Source organism: Dysidea avara, chromosome 4 (assembly GCF_963678975.1).
Source record: "Dysidea avara chromosome 4, odDysAvar1.4, whole genome shotgun sequence".
Lineage (NCBI taxonomy): Eukaryota > Metazoa > Porifera > Demospongiae > Dictyoceratida > Dysideidae > Dysidea > Dysidea avara.
This window is the reverse complement of record NC_089275.1, coordinates 33479528-33499396: the sequence shown is the minus strand read 5'-3', so window position 1 is coordinate 33499396 and position 19869 is coordinate 33479528. Positions and strand designations below refer to the sequence as shown.

General features: G+C 37.4%; 2 protein-coding genes and 1 long non-coding RNA gene across 5 annotated transcripts in view; 1 reads left to right on the top strand and 2 right to left on the bottom strand.

The window, feature by feature from the left end:
* LOC136254738 (uncharacterized) overlaps nucleotides 1-19869 on the top strand; it is a 100980-nt gene that overhangs the window by 15657 nt on the left and 65454 nt on the right. For both annotated transcript variants that reach the window (XM_066047477.1, XM_066047476.1), the window contains exons 4-6: nucleotides 112-186; nucleotides 7821-7907; nucleotides 16526-17203. In XM_066047477.1, coding sequence (XP_065903549.1) covers nucleotides 112-186; nucleotides 7821-7907; nucleotides 16526-17203 — 840 coding nt within the window. The remainder of the gene's footprint in view (nucleotides 1-111; nucleotides 187-7820; nucleotides 7908-16525; nucleotides 17204-19869) is intronic.
* Nucleotides 2526-3611, bottom strand: LOC136254755 (uncharacterized). The gene is made up of 3 exons (XR_010700728.1): nucleotides 3471-3611; nucleotides 2991-3055; nucleotides 2526-2931 (listed from the first exon to the last, which is right to left on the bottom strand). It is a non-coding gene; the product is annotated as an uncharacterized lncRNA (long non-coding RNA).
* Nucleotides 3649-19869, bottom strand: part of LOC136254748 (uncharacterized) — a 304047-nt gene continuing 287826 nt past the window's right edge. Inside the window, exons 4-6 of one of the 2 annotated variants that reach the window (XR_010700719.1) lie at nucleotides 4061-4165; nucleotides 3744-4010; nucleotides 3649-3683 (exon numbers count right to left, since the gene is read on the bottom strand). The gene's annotated coding sequence lies outside the window, so the exon portion shown is untranslated. The remainder of the gene's footprint in view (nucleotides 3684-3743; nucleotides 4011-4060; nucleotides 4166-19869) is intronic. The other variant, XR_010700718.1, reaches the window with a different exon arrangement.

Here is a 19869-nt window from a genome sequence, read left to right as displayed (position 1 = left end):
ACATTGCTCTATCAGTTTAGGTGTGTGTATGTAACTGAAATAGTACAATATCTCAGTTTGCAGTTTGTTCTGTATATGTAGTGTATTACATTATGTCAATACTTTGTATAGTGCCAAGGCAACCAGGGATGCAAACTTCAGCTAGTGTACAAAGCAAACTAGGTGAACAGTTACAGCCATCATCTGGTAAGGACACAAATACATGTTTTACAAGCAACTTACATGCAATACATGTACAGATGTATGTGCTACTGTAAAACAGCATTGCTGTATATTAGGATAAAACTACTATAATTCTTAATGTTGGCTTGCAGTTGCTAAAATTGCTGTACATACAGCTAGTGTTCCACCGATACAGAAAAATACCTACCGATCCAATACCCATACCTTGCAGTAAATTTCACCAACACTGATACTGATAATTACCATACAATTTACACACCTCTCAAGTTAGTTATGTGTGACTGCTCTTTTAGGATAATTTATTGTGCATTGACTGTTCTTTTAGAGTACTTCGATCTTTTTCATGCAAACATAGTAAGTAGTTGCTCAATGTTAAGCAAATTCTGCACCTTTTATGTTAGAACGATGCTCAACACTATTTCCTGCTTATTATATCCCAAGTTTAGCTAGTGTAGCATTTATGATGATAATGACGATTATGACAATTGGTGCACATGGCTATTAATTGGTATCTGAGTACTTAAATGACCAATGCCAATCTGATTATTGGTGCAAACACTACATACAGCATGTATGTGACCAGATCTGTTAGAATTATGTAGTGCAAGCCTAATTTTATAGTAGAATGCAATAAACACAATGGGTGAAATATTAACAAATTGAAAAAAAAAAAAATCTGTAAATTTTGTGAGTGCTTCTATCATAGTAAAGGAATGTGGTAATGGTTAATACCTTGGTACCATCCCAAAGCAAGAGGAATTCAGAAATCTTTCAGTGCTCCTATGGAGATAGATACAAACGTTAGTCTGCCTTGCATTGGACAAGTGGTTTACTATTGCTTTTTCTCACGTTTTTGCCTTTGCCCTGAGGGAATGGAAGGCAAAACTTACCCACTACCCAGCAATGGATTCACTTGTTCATGGAGAATCTGATGGTATAAGTTTCATCTCGGTAGAGGACTGCATTCGTAAATTATGACCATTTAATTAAGTGCTTATAGTTTACATATTTTCTGTATTATCATTGTACAAATTAATTTTTGAAACTTGAAGGCTTCTAGGGCTGAAACTTTGGTTGATCATTCTCTAGCTATCTAGATAAAGAGAATGTAATAAAATGGAATTCGAAAAAATACACTAACTTATGAGGTTCTTGTAGATCCGGTCACGTATGTAGATTAGGTCCTTAAAGATATACGTACATACAGTGTACATACTAGGGCTGGGACAAAGCTTCAACTGTTTTGTGGGTTTGAAGGTTAAGTAAACTATAAAAGTATCCTTCAAAGCTTCGTAGTGCACTCATAGTCTAAGAAAGGGTTACAAATACACATTATTGTCTTTATTGCAGCTACTTTTTGATATTGCGCGATCTATGTTCGTCTCTTCATGAGTGCCATGCCCACTTTTAAAATGTCGCAGTTTAGCTTGCTACCATAGTTATAGCCTTAAAACACCTTATAAAGTGATAGATATATCAGGAAAACGTCCTTTTAGGCACTAGTTGGTGTTTAACTATGCATGATTGTAGTATAGTGGAAATGTCACCTCACCCTGGATATCTAAATAGAAGTAACTGTTCTATTAGAATATTTTTTCTAACAGTTGTACAGTCAGTAACCATTGATTTTATTAGAGTAACCAAATGAACTCTGTACCATTTGAACAGATTTACTACTATGAGTACTTTTTTAATTGATATATCAAGACTCACGGTAGTGAGTCGCGCGGCCAAGAAACTACAAAGCGCACGCCCAATTAAAAGACGCGCGGCCACTACTGTGAGTTATTTACGTGTAGGGCCGGTTTCGCAATATTAGTCCTACATCTCTCAATAGATTTGTATTGCGTTACGTGATAAAAAAATCTTTAGGAGTCGTCATCATCATAGTTTTCTTGCGACCTCGCTAAAATAAAAAAGTAACCATCGCAAAATAAAAAATAGGCGTATTTCACTTTATTTCTCTACCTTATGTTACAACTACTGTCATGTTATACCAGTCAACATAGCCGTGTTTGTATAGTCCATCTAGCACTGACATTATCCAATCCTGGTTTGCCTATATGCATATTTTCTTCAATCAAACCTCTATTCCCTACAATAACTTTTAAAGACACGATGTGGACACAAACTCTAATGCCTGATAAACAAATTGTGACAGCGTGCTGAACCGTAAGTTCCCTAGGGATGGCGTTTTAAGCAGAAATCTTTTAAATTCGATTTAGTGCCACACCCCATGCGAGCGTTTATAAATCGCCAGTTGTCTTATGGTGTGAAGAACAAAATCACTAGCGAAGGTGCTTTAAGCATACTCTTCAATTCTCTATTTACATATAATTTTTAATAGATTAACCACAAAGGCTGGTAAGGTGAATACAAAAGGTAACAAGGCTTTAGGGGTTACCACCTCTATGTAGTGTGTACCATGTAGCTTGTGTTGTGGCTTTCATTAAGTATTATGCACACACAAATGGTGCAACAAAATTTTGTAATGGATTGCTCGGATGTGGTTCGTGGTGTTGTGGCTCGAATGTGGTTCGTGGTTTGCCAGTGACCATGTATAAGTTGGGGTTGTTCCACACAACTTACACAATATTCAAATTTCATGATGGCCATGAAAATTTCTTGCCATATGGTAAACATACAACAATGTGTAACGACGTTAATCAACATCACATCAAGACTTGACTAAAAATAGTTCCAACAATAGTGATGATTTCTTGTATGTCAGCATGACGATACTGAGACCTGTAAAAGAATAAGCAGGTACTGAAGTTAACCTTAAATTAAACACTCATGCAACTGACCTGGAACATCGGTCGCAACACCAAAAACACCTGTTTCGATATCTGATGACACAATCTAGCAGGCACTGAATTAAAAGAGAATGTACAAAAAATCAATATGCCGGGCTGTATTAATAATAGCATGTACTGTATAATCAAAATGAACAAAAATTATATCCCAGGCTAAGTGAATGAATAACATAACTGTTGGGTAAGCATGTCAAACCTGAACATTAGGACATTAGTCAAACAAAAGTACGCTATCACAACTTGGTCATAATACAATGTTTGTACCACTGGACGTCACACTGGTTGCCCAAAAATTGTGCCATTCCAGGACAACAGCATAATTACGAAACAAATAGTTACTACAACACAGAAGGCTTACTGTCTACACTGATATACCATAATTTAAAAACATAACAGGTGGGCATTAAATACAATACACTTAACATCTGGGTACTAGGAAAAAATCACTAACATCACAACATGTAAACTGACCTGGAAATTAACACCCTTGATGCCACTACAGTCTACACTGGGTATTTGTTTGAACCCATCAACACTATGCCTGATACATCTGAGTAGACTGAACCTGCAAATTCACATCACTAGTATACAGTGATAATTGATAACTACAAAAACAACAATTGCAATAATACAATTCTTCTGTACGTCAACTGACCTGAAATTCATGACACTCGATACCGAAACCTGTAAAAGAATAAGCAGGCACTGAAGTCAACCTTAAATTAAACATACTTGCAAACTGACCTGGAACATCGGTCGCAACACCAAAGACACCTGTTTCGATATCTGACGAAACAATCCAGCAGGCACTGAATTAAAAAGAGAATGTGCAAAAAATCAATATGCCAGGCTGTACCAATAAAGGATGGATAATCAAAATGAACTAAAATATATATCCCATATGCAGGTTAAGTGAGTAACATAACTGTTGGGTAAGCATGTAAACCAGAACATTAGGTCATCAGTCAAACAAAAGTACGCTATCAGAAACTGGTCAGTGATAATTGATAACTACAAAAAGAACAATTGTAATAATACAATTCCTCTGAATGGTAACTGACCTGAAATTCATGACACCTGTATCTTTGTTCTTGCGTGGTCTCAACTTACATATGTACCATGATCACATTCAACTGCTAGTGGATAAACCAGTATGACCAGATGGCCTGCAAAAATCAACAAGCAGGTGTTAAATACAATACACCTAAAGTCTGGAATATGAAAAATATCATATAAGCATTATTCCACACTGATATAGTAATAGATTATAGGATGTTGTGGAACTTGCCTAAACATGTAAACTTGAACATGAGGACAACTGCATAATCTGGACACTTGGAATTGTCCAATACCTGATGAACAAGTTGGTACTAATGACATTCACTTCAACATTTTATCCCAGCTGGGTGAATCTCTTGTAACTGAGTAAAAAGGTGTTTATTTTCCACCTGCAACCAAAGTTCTACATTTCTGTGGTTGAGTGTACATAAACTGACCTGGAAAATCAGTATGCCATAGGGGTATGGAAATGGTTCCTTTCCTTCTGTTGTGACATTACTTACAGCTGACTGGTAAATGATCATCGATGTCCCCGTGGACCCCAACAATGAGTATATCAATAACTTCACAAGTTGGAATGAATTTCCTTTCAACATGTGGTGGAATGAATTTCCTTTCAACATGTGGTGGAATGAATTTCCTTTCAACATCTGGTGGACAGGTCAAAAACCCTATCGCACACACACGGTGAATCAGTGTATGGCGATATGACACGTTTCACTCCTCGTTTCGTTAGCATTCAAGACCAGCATATGTCATAGAGTACCTCAGTATTCTTGACTCTTACTTCTTCAAGCGTTGCTCTAGCGATGTAGTTTCTCACGAGGGGCTCGAGTTTCTCATTAAAGTCGAGCCGATTAAAGTACACCTCACCATCCAGTTACATTCTTAAACCATTCAATTTAAAACCACGTATCACGAGTGTCCGCTTAAGGTAATTAGGGACTTTCCACAAGATTTCCCCTAAATAGATCACGTGTTAGTTGTCAATCCGGTGGATTCTGGTGGTATACATGGTTCAACAATGCGGTAAGTGTACTTTAATATAGTATAAGCTGTCAATAATTGTTTGTACTGCTAAACTAAGTTATTTTTGTGTGATAAGCATGCTTGAGGAAGGGTCTGGGGGACGAGACTAATGTTTGTACAGCAGTTGATGATGGCCAGGCAAAGAACTGCGAGAAGAACTACTGTGATAGTGTGATAGTAGGGAAAAATTCCACCCCTATAGCTCTACCTATAGCTAGGGGCATTAACTAGCATTATCTACAACTACTGTATTATGTTGCTGATATGTACATCCGGGCCAAGAATAAAGGTGAAAGTGGTAGTAAGGCTCAATCCTGTTATTCTGCTGAACAGGCAAGGGAGTCTGGGACTCTGGGGACATGCTCTCTCAGGAAAGTATAAGTACTACAACTTTTTTGTTTCAATTGCTTCAAGTATAAAAATTTCAGTAAAAGGTTGCACTGGTTGGAGTGGTTGTATCGATACTGCACTGTGACATCCTTGAGGGGTTAGTGATGGCATTGTCCATGGCAATACTATTCCATCTCCCCGAGTCTTGATGATTGAGTCCTCCATTCCTTTCTCTGCTGCTCCAATCCTGAAGTTGTGACCACAGTCAAAAGGTGACGACCGAGGCTCTGGTCTTGCATCTATACTGTACTGCAACACCCTTGAGGGGTTAGTACTGGCATTGTCCATCGCAATACTGTTCCATCTCCCATATACAAGTCTTGATGGTTGAGTCCTCTATTCCTTTCTCTGCTGCTCTAATCCTGAAGTTGTGACCAAAATATTAAAAAATGGTTATAACATGATAAATGATTATGATGATAACAGTTACAAATGTATTTATAGCTGTGTAGCAACTGTGAACTAGGTAGGCACTTGCAAGTTTAATTAGGTGTCTGAAGCATTTAACATGCACAGATATGAGATATATTCGTCACATGCAGGCAGTAAAGATGGATTTACTCTAATAGAACAGTCATACTACACCGTAAATTCATACTTCCGAATTTACGGTGTTATGAAACAATCATTATTATGTTTGGATTTTACTGAATCTCCAAGATAATATTCTGCATTAATGTTAATTGCTCATTTCCAAAAAAATTACCTTTTAAACCAAATGTAGAGTCTATCACTGACAAAAATGAGTGATATCCACCCCAAAAACACCTTCGCTGTAAAAAAGGTGCGCCCAAGAAACTACAAGTACTTGGAACCCAATGTAAAAAAATAAAAATAAAAAACAGCTCAGCTGAAGTGAAAAGTAACTGGTAACTTAAAGAGCTGATATCTGAAGCGGCCAAGAATACAATTACTAAAGTTTAATCCATGCAAGAACACCTTGGCTATAATACAGGTGTGTACATGAAAGTAACTGGCAACTGAAATGGCTGATATCTGAAGCGGCCAAGAATGAATGGTCATATACAACTAATTCAAAAATTTAACACTGAACCTTTATAATTCAGCTGTGTTCTATATTCACTCTTGCTGCATCGTAAAGTAATCTCTTTTAACTCTAATTGGCTGGTAATTTGGCCGCCTTTTTTTGCTCTATTATACTGACTATTAAAAAAGGCGGCCAAATTACCAGCCAATTATAATTACTTTACGATGCAGCAAGAGTGAATATAGAACACAGCTGAATTATAAAGGTTCAGTGTTAAATTTTTGAATTAGTTGTATATGACCATTCATTCTTGGCCGCTTCAGATATCAGCCATTTCAGTTGCCAGTTACTTTCATGTACACACCTGTATTATAGCCAAGGTGTTCTTGCATGGATTAAACTTTAGTAATTATATTCTTGGCCGCTTCAGATATCAGCTCTTTAAGTTACCAGTTACTTTTCACTTCAGCTGAGCTGTTTTTTCTTTTTGTTTTTTTACATTGGGTTCCAGGTACTTGTAGTTTCTTGGGCGCACCTTTTTTACAGCGAAGGTGTTTTTGGGGTGGATATATTATACCAGGATATACCTACTTTGCCAGAATTTATTTGAATGCATATATGTATTTTGTAGTACTTGAGTCGCATTTTGTCAAGGGAACTACTCTATAAGTCTAACCCTTACGCTTGTATTCTTTTCTGCACTGTTCTGTTACCGCAGATTCTTTATGCCCACAATCCCTAGGCTTGCAGCTACATAGCTACGCACTTGCCTCTCACATTGTACACAATAAGCATTACTGCATACTTCTTGGTAACCTGTGAGGTATATATTTCAGTTACAAAGTTTCCTGTCAATCAAAAAGGCATAAAATTCTGTACCTGTACTTCACTCCACAGCTATGTACATGCATTTCAAACTGACTATGACATCATCAAGTTTGAGTATATCTTTGCTAGTACATGTGCGTATTAAGCTATACAACTGTGTTGTTACATATATGCACGGCTTTTATCTTAGGAGTCTTGTTTCTGCACATGTATCCAAAATATTATTGTATATGTTAGTTGTGACCCTGTTTTAATTCCTATACATGCATATATTTTGGTAATGTGTACATGTGTCTGGATCACATCCCATTTGCTACATTTGGGGAAATGGTTAATCTGTGTCAACAATATTTCAACCCTACAGAAATAAATTTATCAAACTTTATATGATTATAGATATCTCTACAGCTGTCTATTATATACACACTTACATACAGCAGTTTTAAGGCAATTTTATTTACAAAGCAATTAATGCTAATAAACTATGTACGTAGTTCTAACTAGAAAACAGGCACTCTTTTTCACAGGACCCATACAACCAGTTGTAAGCACGCCAATTCATGGTCAGCAAAGTCACACTGATCAAGAGAATGAACAGTTAGAGCAGCATAGTGGTAAGTGCTGCTCATGTTTACATGTACTCATACAATATACAGACTTATTTACACATGCAATGATTCTGAAAAGCAGTGTGTGAAATAACTTGTAAGACATGTCAGGACAGTATGAAAGTTGAGTGGACAACAAGTGATTTGCCCGGACATTTAACTTTTTGTTGTTTCTCCTTTCCTGCTTGTGTTTCTGCCAACTTGAGTGTTTGTTTCAAGCAATGAGGTGACCAATCTGCACTGTACTGTACAACTGATCACTGCTCAACCACTCACATAAAAGGTCTTCTGTGAAATGGATTTGCCTTAGTGGTCATACTGCCGTGTACTATACAATGCTCTATCACTAAAGTCAAAATTCTAAGAGATGCACTGATATATTGTTCATTCTACTTAGCGTAAAATATAAAATGAATGTACAGGTGAATACCACTAGTAAAAACTGCTAATGGCTATCAGGATTTTCTGCAATACAGGTACATAGACAACTGAGACAAACAGACTGGGCCAACATAGTAACCTGTTAACCTCACAGTTTACCTTGGCCATGCTTTAGTGGTCACTCCAAACCATCAATTCATTATGTCTGGCCTTCCTCCTAGCCTGAAAACACACAAGTCATATTGTAAATCGTTTACAAAGAGTAGTCGAATAGACATTTGCAAAAGACACTTTAATTTTCTTACCTATAAACACTTTAATCAAGACACACGGTAGTGTGTCGTGCGGCCCAAGAAGCCGGCGCGCAACCCCGTGAGTATATTGACAGGAAGAAAGAAAACGCAATTTTCGCACCTCCGTAGCTCTGTGCTGCCTTGATGAAACAAGACAAATTTTGCTGTGTACATTCCCTCCAACTTCAGTACTCCACATTCCACATTTGAGCGAAATCGCTTCAGGCATTCCCGAGATATGCGACTTCAAAAATTGGCTTAGTTTCTTCGTTTTTTTTTTTCTTCTTATTTTTCTTCCTCTTTTCGCACACTTACAAAAACTGCTATAAAACGCGAACGCGTTATCCGATTGCCTTGAAATTTGGCACACAGAAGGGGGGTATAAAGGCACATCTCTGTACCAACTTTGGCTGGAATACCATAAACAGGCAAAGAGTTATGAGCGATTATGCACGAAAAATAACACCAATATGTTGTCACGCCTACAGGGTAAACCGCGTATGGGAAGAAGCTGAAAATCGGTGGGTGAATAGGTTAACTATTGAACCTCAAACCTTTTGTGGTTTGAAAGAAATCGAGCTAAAAACCAGGAAGATACAGCGAAAAAATCAACAGTGTGTAACAATTACGCAATCGAGATTAGCTAATTTTTATTATTATTATTATTATTATTATGCTTGCCACGCCTACCAGATAAACCACTTGGGGTAATGCTTTGAAAATCGCTGTACAGATGGAGTTATCATCTTAGAAAGGCTCTTCAATGGTGTAGAAAAATCAGACTTAAAGCCACGGAGTTATAACACGAAATCCAACTTGGTGTAGCAAGTGCGAGATCGAGATACTCTAATAGAGCAGTCATCCTAATAGAGCAGTCACCCTGAGCAGAATTCAAGAGATCAATTAGAAATAAGTAACCTGTATAGAGATCAGCTACAAACAAATCACCCTGTAGAGAGTTCAGCTACAAACAATTCACCCTGTTCAGACATCAGTTAGAAGAAGTTTTCTTGTAAAGAGTTCAGTTACAAACAAATCACCCTGTTGAAAGATCAGCTAGAAGATGTCACCTTATAGATAGTTCAGTTACAAATAAACCACCATGTAGAGAATTCAGCTACAAACTAGTGACCCTGTAGATACATCAGCTAGAAGAAGTTACCTTGTAGAGAGTTCAGCTACAAAGAAACCATTCTGTAAAGAGTTAAGCTGCAAACAAATCACCTATACAGAATTCAGCTATAAACAAATCACCCAGTAGAGAGATCAGCTAGAAGAAGTTACCTTGTAGATAGTTCAGCTACAAACAAATCATCCTGTAGAGAGATCAGCTAGAAGAAGTTACCTTGTAGATAGTTCAGCTACAAACAATTCACCCTGTACAGAGCTCAGTTAAAAGAGGTTTCCTTGTAGAGAGTTCAGCTACAGACAAATCACCATGTAGAGAAATCAGTTAGAAGAAGTTACCTTGTAGATCGTTCAGCTACAAACAATTCACCCTGTAAAGAGATCAGCTAGAAGAAGTTACCTTGTAGAGAGTTCAGCTACAAAGAAACCATCATGTAGAGAATTCAGCCGCAAACAAATCATGTATAGAGAGTTCAGCTACAAACAAATCTCCCTGTAGAGAGATCAGCTAGAAGAAGTTTCCTTGTAAAGAGTTCTGCTACAAACAAATCACCCTGTAGAAAGATCAGCTAGAAGAAATCACCTTGTAGAGAGTTCAGCTTCAAAGAAGCAATCATGTGAGAGTTCAGGTACAAACAAATTGTCCTGTAGAGAGATCAGCTAGAAGAAGTTACCTTGTAGAGAGTTCAGCTACAAAGAAACCATCATGTAGATAGTTCAGGTACAAACAAATCACCCTGTAGAAAGATCAGCTATAGAAGAAATCACCTTGTAGAGAGTTCAGCTACAAAGAAACTATGATGTAGAGAGTTCAACTACAAACAAATCACCCTGTAGAAAGATCAGCTATAGAAGAAATCACCTTGTAGAGAGTTCAGCTACAAAGAAACCATCATGTAGAGAGTTCAGCTACAAACAAATCAGCCTGTAGAGAGATCAGCTAGGAAAATACCTTGTAGAGAGTTCAGCTACAAAGAAACCATCATGTAGAGAGTTCAGCTGCAAACAAATCACGTGTAGAGAGTTAAGCTACAAACAAATCTCCCTGTAGAGAGATCAGCTAGAAGAAGTCACCTTGCAGGGAGTTCAGTTACAAAGAAATAAACCATGTAGAGAGTTCAGCTGCAAACAAATCACCTGTAGAGAGTTCAGCTAGAAACAAGTCACCCTGTAGAGAGATCAGCTAGAAACAAGTCACCTTGTAGAGAGTTCAGCTAGAAGAAGTCACATTGTAGAGCTACAAAGAAACTACCATGTAGAGTTCAGCTGCAAACAAATCACCCTGTAGAGAACTCAGTTACAAACAAATCGCCCTGTAGAAAGATTAGCTAGAAGAAGTTACCTTATAGGGAGTTCAGCTATGAACAGATCACCCTGTAGAGAGTTCAGCTACAAACAAATCACCCTGTAGAGAGTTCAGCTACAAACAAATCACCCTGTAGAGAGTTCAGTTACAAAGACACCACCATGTAGAGAGTTCAGCTGCAAAAAAAATCAATCACTCTGTTGAGAGTTCAGCTAGAAGAAGTCACCTTGTAGAGAGTTAAGCTGCAAATAAATCACCGTGTAGAGAATTCAGCTATATACAAACAAATCACCCTGTAGAAAGATCAGCTAGAAGAAGTTACCTTGTAGAGAGTTCAGCTACAAAGAAACCACCATGTAGAGAGTTCAGCTGCAAACAAATCACCTGTAGAGAGTTCAGCTAGAAACAAGTCACCCTGTAGAGAGATCAGCTAAAAACAAGTCACCCTGTAGAGAGTTCAGCTCACATTGTAGAGAGTTCAGCTACAAAGAAACTACCACGTAGAGAGTTCAGCTGCAAACAAATCATCCTGTAGAGAGTTCAGCTAGAAGAAGTCACCTTTTAGAGAGTTCAGCTACAAAGCAACCACCATGTAAAGAGTTCAGCTGCAAAAAACTCAATCACCTTGTAGAAAGATCGGCTAGAAGAAGTTACCTTGTAGAGAGTTCAGCTACAAAGAAACCACCATGTAGAGAGTTCAGCTGCAAACAAATCACCTATAGAGAGTTCAGCTAGAAAAAAGTCACCCTGTAGAGAGTTCAGCTAGAAGAAGTCACATTGTAGAGAGTTCAGCTACAATGAAACTCCCATGTAGAGAGTTCAGCTGCAAACAAATCACCCTGTAGAGAACTCAGCTACAAACAAATATGCAGTGTAAAAAGATCAGCTAGAAGGAGTTACCTTGTAGAGAGTTCAGGTACAAAGAAACCACCATTTAGAGAGTTCGGCTGCAAACAAATCACCCAGTAGAAAGTTCAGCTATGAACAGATCACCCTGTTGAGAGTTCAGTTAGAAACAAGGAATCCTGTAGAGAGATCACCTATAAGTATCGCCTTGTAGAGAGTTCAGCTACAAACAAATCACCTGTAGAGAGTTCAGCTACAAACAAATCACCCTGTAGAGAGATCAGCTAGAAGAAGTCACCTTGTAGAGAGTTCAGCTATAAAGAAACCACCATGTAGAGAATTCAGCTGCAAACAAACACCCTGTAGAGAACTCAGCTACAAACAAATCGCCCTGTAGAAAGATCAGCTAGAAGAAGTTACCTTGTAGGGATTTCAGCTACAAACAAATCACCCTGTAGAGAGTTCAGCTACAAAGAAACCATTCTGTAAAGAGCTCAGCTGCAAACAAATCACTTGTACAGAATTCAGCTACAAACAAATCACCCTGTAGAGAGATCAGCTAGAAGAAATTACCTTGTAGATAGTTCAGCTACAAACAAATCACCCTGTAGAAAGATCAGTTAGAAGAAGTTACCTTGGAGAAAGTTCAGCTACAAAGAAACCATTTTGTAAAGAGCTCAGCTGCAAACAAATCACCTGTACAGAATTCAACTACGAACAAATCACCCTGTAGAGAGATCAGCTATAAGAAGTTACCTTGTAGATAGTTCAGCTACAAACAAATCTCCCTGTAGAGAGATCAGCCAGAAGAAATTACCTTGTAGAGAGTTCAGCTACAAAGAAACCACTATGTAGAGAGTTCAGCTACAAAGAAACCACTATGTAGAGAGTTCAGCTGCAAAGAAATCACCCTGTAGAAAATTCTGCCAGAAACAAATTGCCCTGTAGAAAGATCAGTTAGAAGAAGTTACCTTTTAGAGAGTTCAGCTACAAAGAAACCATTCTGTAAAGAGCTCAGCTGCAAAAAAATCACCTATACAAAATTCAGCTACAAACACATCACCCTGTAGAGAGATCAGCTAGAAGAAGTTACCTTGTAGATCGTTCAGCTACAAACAATTCACCCTGTAGAGAGAGCAATTAGAAGAAGTCACCTTGTAGAGTGTTCAGTTACAAAGAAACCACCATGGAGATTTCTGTAATCAATATAATATTATGTGACCGGATTTGCGAAAAGTGGTCTTCAAAACACACATCCAATTCCGTAACCGTTGGAGACTATAACTCAGTGTTCAAGTAACATATTAATCTGAACATTTCACCACGTATTCAACTATAGTGGTGCTCATCACTGTCCAAAATTCAAGGCAATAGCTCTTTCCAATCTGAAGTTATCAATTGTCAAAGTTGGCAAATTGGATGTGTGTGGAAGACCCCTTTTCGCAAATCCGGTCACATATGTATTATACAGTATATATAATTTGTAAATTTACAGATAAAATATTTAAAGTACATCTACTTCATCTTTTCTTCTTCCTGTAGTAAAGAAAAAAACATAGGTTAAAAAAGTCCCAAAGCTGGCCATAGGCCGGCTTTGGGGTATACAAATACAAAAAGAAATGAAATCTAATCCAAAACAGCCAAGCTGTAAAAAAAGTGTGCGGCCCTCAGAAAGGCTATGGTGAAAAAAGATGTGAAATCCAAGGTGGCGGCCAAGAAATGGCTGTGATGGTAGGTTAATGGTAAAAATTTTAATAATGACAATTTAGGTAAATTTTGTGAAGCGGCACAAAAATTCACCTGAATTGTCGTTATTAAAATTTTTACCATTAACCTACCATCACAGCCATTTCTTGGCCGCCACCTTGGATTTCACATCTTTTTTCACCATAGCCTTTCTGAGGGCCGCACACTTTTTTTACAGCTTGGCTGTTTTGGATTAGATTTTCTTACCTATAATGTTGTCTTGTATATAGTCTTTGCTTACAGATGCAGACGTCATCTTTGCATAGCTAGTGCTTATTTATTTATAAGCCTATGTGCAAAGGAGATACAGAGTACTATAGACCATATACTGTTGTACACATATTCTAGAAATCTGATGCAGTGTCATAGATATTTAGCTGGCATGCTGCAACATAGTCTCTTAGCCAGTATAGGCGCATGTGTCTTATACTGAAAGCCATGAGTTCCAGGAAACTGGCTTGCGAGACTAAACCTCTATGCTTACATTACAATTCTAAAGCATGTGTGTAACAGTACGTGGAGGTGTATGCTACCATATCATTGCACATGTGCTTATAATTTGGATAAGAGCTATGCGTACAAAAATGACATCGCTAAGACACTATACACGACAATGTTAGGTATGAAAATTAAAGTTAATTAAGGTATGTTAAAAGCATGTAAATGTCTGTCCAACCATAACTGCCTTTTCTAGCTACCCATATACAAAAGGTTGTAACATGGCCAAGTACCTCCTTTAGTCACACAATCTGGTTAAAAACAAAAAAAAAAACTTGTGGTTTTTGTCAATGCATTAAACTAACAGCTGCTTTATTAGTCTGCATGCAATGAATATCTAATCAAAAACAGGCAAGCTGTAAAAAAGGGTGTGGCCTCCAAAAAGCCAGGGTGAAAAAAAGATGTGAAAATATTATGTATTTATTTAGAAATGCATGCTCATGATGTTTTACAAATGCATTGAGTTGCATTTTCCTGGATTACAATGTTGTTATTACTGCTTCAGTGTACTGTCAGCTGTTGTTATAGCAATACTGCTGCTATAAACAAGCTAAATTGACTCTTCACAATCAAATTTCTAGCTACAAGATAGACATGCTGTGCTATATCGGATCGGCTACATTTATCAGCATGAAAATATCATCCAACATCAGTTATCGGAATAATGGCAAAATCTCATATCGGTGCAACACTACTCTTTAGCTATACATGTACTTTTAACAATATCATTTAGTAATTATTACAATTGTGTTGATTAATCATAACGCAATGCAGGATGAATTGCTTGCAGCTGAATACTCTACAGGGAAATGTGTATGTAGCTGAAATTTTTACAGAGAGAATCACAATGTAGCTGTACTCTTAGACTACATAGTGAACAGTTTGTATGTAGTTGAACTCACCACAGAGTGACTTGTAACCTAACTAAACTCTACAGAAAAAATTGCAAGATAGCTGAACTTTCTACTGGATAGTTTTCTGTAGGTAAATCCTCTACAGGTTGACTTGGTTCTATCTGATCTCTCTACAGGGTGACTTTATTGTAGTTGACAGAGTGGCTTATAATTAAGTTAAATTCTCTACAAGACATAGATGAATGCTTTAATAAAGTAATTTACTTCTTATAGTTGACTGCTCTGGTGACTGTTCTATTAGTGTACCTCGACATCGCACTTCTATAAGGAGTTGGATTTCATGTTATAACTCCGTGGTTTTATGTCTGATTCTTCTACACCATTGAAGAGCTTTTCTAAGATGATTACTCCATCTGTACAGCGATTTTCTAAGCATTAATCCAAGCAGTTTTTCTGGTAGGCGTGGAAAGTAATTGATTTTATTAGCTAATCTTGATTGCATAATTGTTACACACTGTTAATCAGTTTGTTGTATCTTTGTGGTCTTTAGCTCGATGAGGCTCAATAGTTAACCTATCCATGTACCAATTTTCAGCTTCTTGCACTCGTAAGTGGTTTACCCTGTAGGTGTGACAACATATTGGTGTTATGTTTCGTGATTAATCATTAATAACTCCTCGACTACTTATCATATTCCAGCCAATCTTGGTAATAAGATGTGCCGATATACCCCCTTCTGTGTGCCAAATTTCAAGGCAATTTGATGTGGTGCTCGCGCTTTATGGCAGTTTTTGCAAGTGTGCGAAAAGAGGAAGAAAATAAGAAGGAAAAAACCCAAGAAATTAAGCCAGTTTTTGAAATCTCATATCTCGGGAATATCTGAGGCGATTTTGCTGAAATTTGGTATGTGGAGTACTGACATTGGTGGGCATGTTCACAGCAAAAAAAATCATGCTGTTTCATAAGGGCAGCACGGAACTATGAATGCGTGAAAATAACATTTTCTTTCTTCCTGTCAATATACTCATGGTGTGGCGTGCTGGCTTTCTTGACCGTGCGACACACTACTGTGCATATTAATCCACAGCTTTGGTTTTACTCTCTGATAGAATTGGAAGCAGTACAACAGCTGAGTTTAATCAGCATTGATATGCATATATACATACCACACGCTTGTTTGAATGTTATTAAATTAGGTTATTGAAGACTTCAGATTGCTGCACTACTCAGCAATGAATATCACATTTAAATTTGAATGGCCGGACAGAATCATAAACTGAATCAGCATCAATTTACCATGTGCACATTCCCACAAAACTTGCAACTAATGAATTATGTAACCATCAAGACAGTCAAATTGTTTCACAGTAATCAGCAATTATAGCAAATATTGGCCTCCTTTATTTGTAAACACTCCAGCCTCGGGCCTGTGACCTTCGGCTGTTGTGTTTAGAAATCAGATACAAATACATGTACGGATATGTTACAACTATTACATACTTAACATTTAATCAAATAATGTATGCATAATCTACATAAATTGTTTCATTATGCTTTCACATAATTTTCTAGCTAACCCACTTGAATTCACAGCAGATCAAGAAATGTTTATAGCTTTTGAAGTTTTAACTGAAACATTTTTGGAAGAATTTAGAAGATATCCTAGTAAAAAGATTGCTGATGTCAGTCGCTGGTGTTCAAACTATTGTCGCAAGTTTGGAATAAAGAACTCTTTTAGGGTTTCTTCAATGGATGACGTATTTCAGAATATCTATGACCTACCTTGTCATAATTTTCTCAATCCAGGCTTATTAAAATTTTTAGCAAGCCTCTCTAAAAATGAGTGTTTGGTCAAGTCCGTAAAAAATTATGAGTCAACTTTTTCGCCTGTAAAACTAAAAGAACTTACCAAAAGTGTGGGAGCTATGATCCAGAAAATTCAAGTTTATAAGGAAAACGAACACTGTAGTGAATTGGTTACCAAATTGCAGAAGAAAGATGTTACTGTTGGCGAACTTCATGGCTTCACAGCTAAATTGCAAAATAATATTCTTGCCCTTCATACCGGTGCAATATTGCCACAATGCATTGAGGAAGGATGTGTTTGTATAAGATGGATAATTCCTTCTTGTCTGGTTGATTATGCTTATCATTCAGCTTGTCTTAATACTAAAATGTTTTCAGAGTTAAATTTGCTACGTGTAACAATTGGAAGATACACTGTTGAAGCTCCTAATGATTCTGTATCAAGTATGTAATATTATGTATTTATGACATACAAACCATATGTGTCTACTGTATATACTGTATGTACATACAATGTATGTATATTATTTACTAATGCACATGCTGTACATTATCATTACTAGTATTTAAAAAATGTTAAATGAAGTAGAAGGATCTATGCAATAAAAATGTAGTGAAACAAGAGATGAATGATGGTATTAATTACAGCATAGCTCAGTGGGAAAGTCCCTAGTATGGCATTGAGCAAAATAATTGTTATAGCTAGTGTGCCAAAGTAGGGAGTTTCCCACTGAGCTATGCTGAAATGCTATCATTCATCTCTTGTTTCACTACTTTTATGTACATCCCTATTTCATTTTTAAATGAACAATTTAAAAAAATACTAGTTTGTTTAGTTTTTGCTGTAGCACAGCTAGCTACAATGTAACTTGTGACTGTTCTGTTAGAACATCAAGACACACGATAGTGTGTCCTGCGGCCAAGTACAGCCAGTGCGGACACGTGACAGACAAGTGTGTATTTTACAGGAACCAAGAAAACTCCGTTTTCACGCATCTGTAGCTTGATAATGGCTGCACGTAAATTAACCATTTTTGCTGTGGAAACTCCCTCGGGATTGGGCGCCTCCCATTTCAAATTTGAGCTAAATCCGCCAGGCCATCATTGAGATATGCGCCTTCAAAGTTTGTCTTAGTTTCTTTGTATTTTTCATTCATCTTCTTTTTGCAACACTTAGAAAGATTGCTATAACTCATGCATGCTTTAGTCTATTTTCTTCAAATTTGGAAGGCTGTAAGGACATAATGTAGCATGTTTACAATCCAAATTTTGTATATTTTGGATAAAGAACAATGGAGTTATATGCAATTTTTTTGAAAACTTTTATAGTGATCTTTTGTCACAGCCACAGGGTAAAACCGTTTGAAGAAATGACTTGAATATTTACTTCTTTTTTTTTTTAGGACTATAATTTTTTTCACAAACTAGACATTGTCATACAATATGGGGGACACACAAAAAATTAACTCTACTAATACAAATACACTACTACCACTACTACTACTATTAACTAAGGGTAAAGGAGATTGTCATCATCAGGCCCCTACAGAGCCAATATCTGAGGATCATTCTGGCATTGTTAGTCCATAAGGCAACAGACAGTTGCTGGAAGAGATTTTTTCTAGCTAACTTGGGAGGAACACCACTACTGGGAGTGGTTCGGTCAGTAATGATGTTTAAAGATTGCAAAGCAAATGGGGTCCAGACTCCAAAAGTTTCCACTACTGAGGGAATAAAATCTGCTCCTACCTTTTACAACTGTGAGATGTTTCTCATCCTTGGCCAACTCTCCAGCTGCAGCAGCCACCCCAGCACAAGAAGTAGATGAGGAAATATAAGCTGGCTGAGTAGTACTGCATACAGAGACATCAAAAAAGGCAGAGTGACGATGAAAGATACACCCGGGTGTAAGCCATCATTGGTCCATGAGATGCAAAGAGAGGCAACAGGAAAATAAAGAGGACCGTGTACCCACAAAGTACCATCATCAAGGTACCAAAGATTTAGCTTAACAAGGTCAGGAAGGTGAACAACATCAATGAATTGTAGAATGACAAGAGAAAATAGTAGGGGCCTAGAGGATCACCCTGTTGCACCCCAGAGGAAGCTTAAAACTCGTCTGCTACCAAATTGAAGCTCAGCTGGCTGAAAATAGCACCACTTCACCCAGGCACTGATCTCTGGACAATCCTTAGATACATGAACGAAAAGGCAGAGCGATCACATTCATTAAAGGCATTTTTCATATCCACTTTCAGCAAAGCCAAGGAACCATCACTACCATGACAAGAAACAAAGTGACGAGTGATGTGAATAGCACTTTCCAAGCCTCCAGGAATGCTAACACCAACTTCTCCATAGGGTAAAAATATGTGGGGGAAGGAAGGGTGGACTACTAGACCAGTGACATAGCCAGGAAAAAAATTTTACCAAGGCAAAATTTATACATTGAGAGGGTCAGCTTCTGACTCTACTGATTCACACACACTTTCAAGCATGGGTGGTACAGCATTTGCAGGTTGACTCTCTAGTTGGATGGAAGAAATTGTTTCAGAAGACTCTGAGCATTTTCTACATGTCATAAGCAATGCTCCAGCTTAGTCAGTACTACAGTATATGCATACCATGCTTCAATTATTAGACTAGTGTAATTGCACTCAACATAAAAACTGAATTAGACTACTCCAGAAATATTTTGAGTGATCAGGCCATCGTGGACTGCAACAGAGGTCATAGTCATGCATACTACCTTTTTCAGCATTGATCTGATGTGGTGTTTTAAGTCACAGATTATCTCTTTGATGTGATATTCAACTGCATGTGCTAAGCATGTCAAGCTAGGAAGTCTAGGGGCATGCTCCCTTGAGGAAAATTTTAAAATCATATACTTTGAAATGGCATATGGAGGCTGTTTTTTATTGTATCTGCTAATACATGAAATGCAATTGATTAACATATAACATAAATGTACGTAAATGATTTAGACCAAGCAGTGTAATGAGAACAGTGGCTATAATCTGTACTAAATGTTCTATTAGAGTATATTACTATGACTGCTCTATTAGAGTATCTCGATCTTTTTACAAATTCAAGTAGCTCAAAAGTGATAC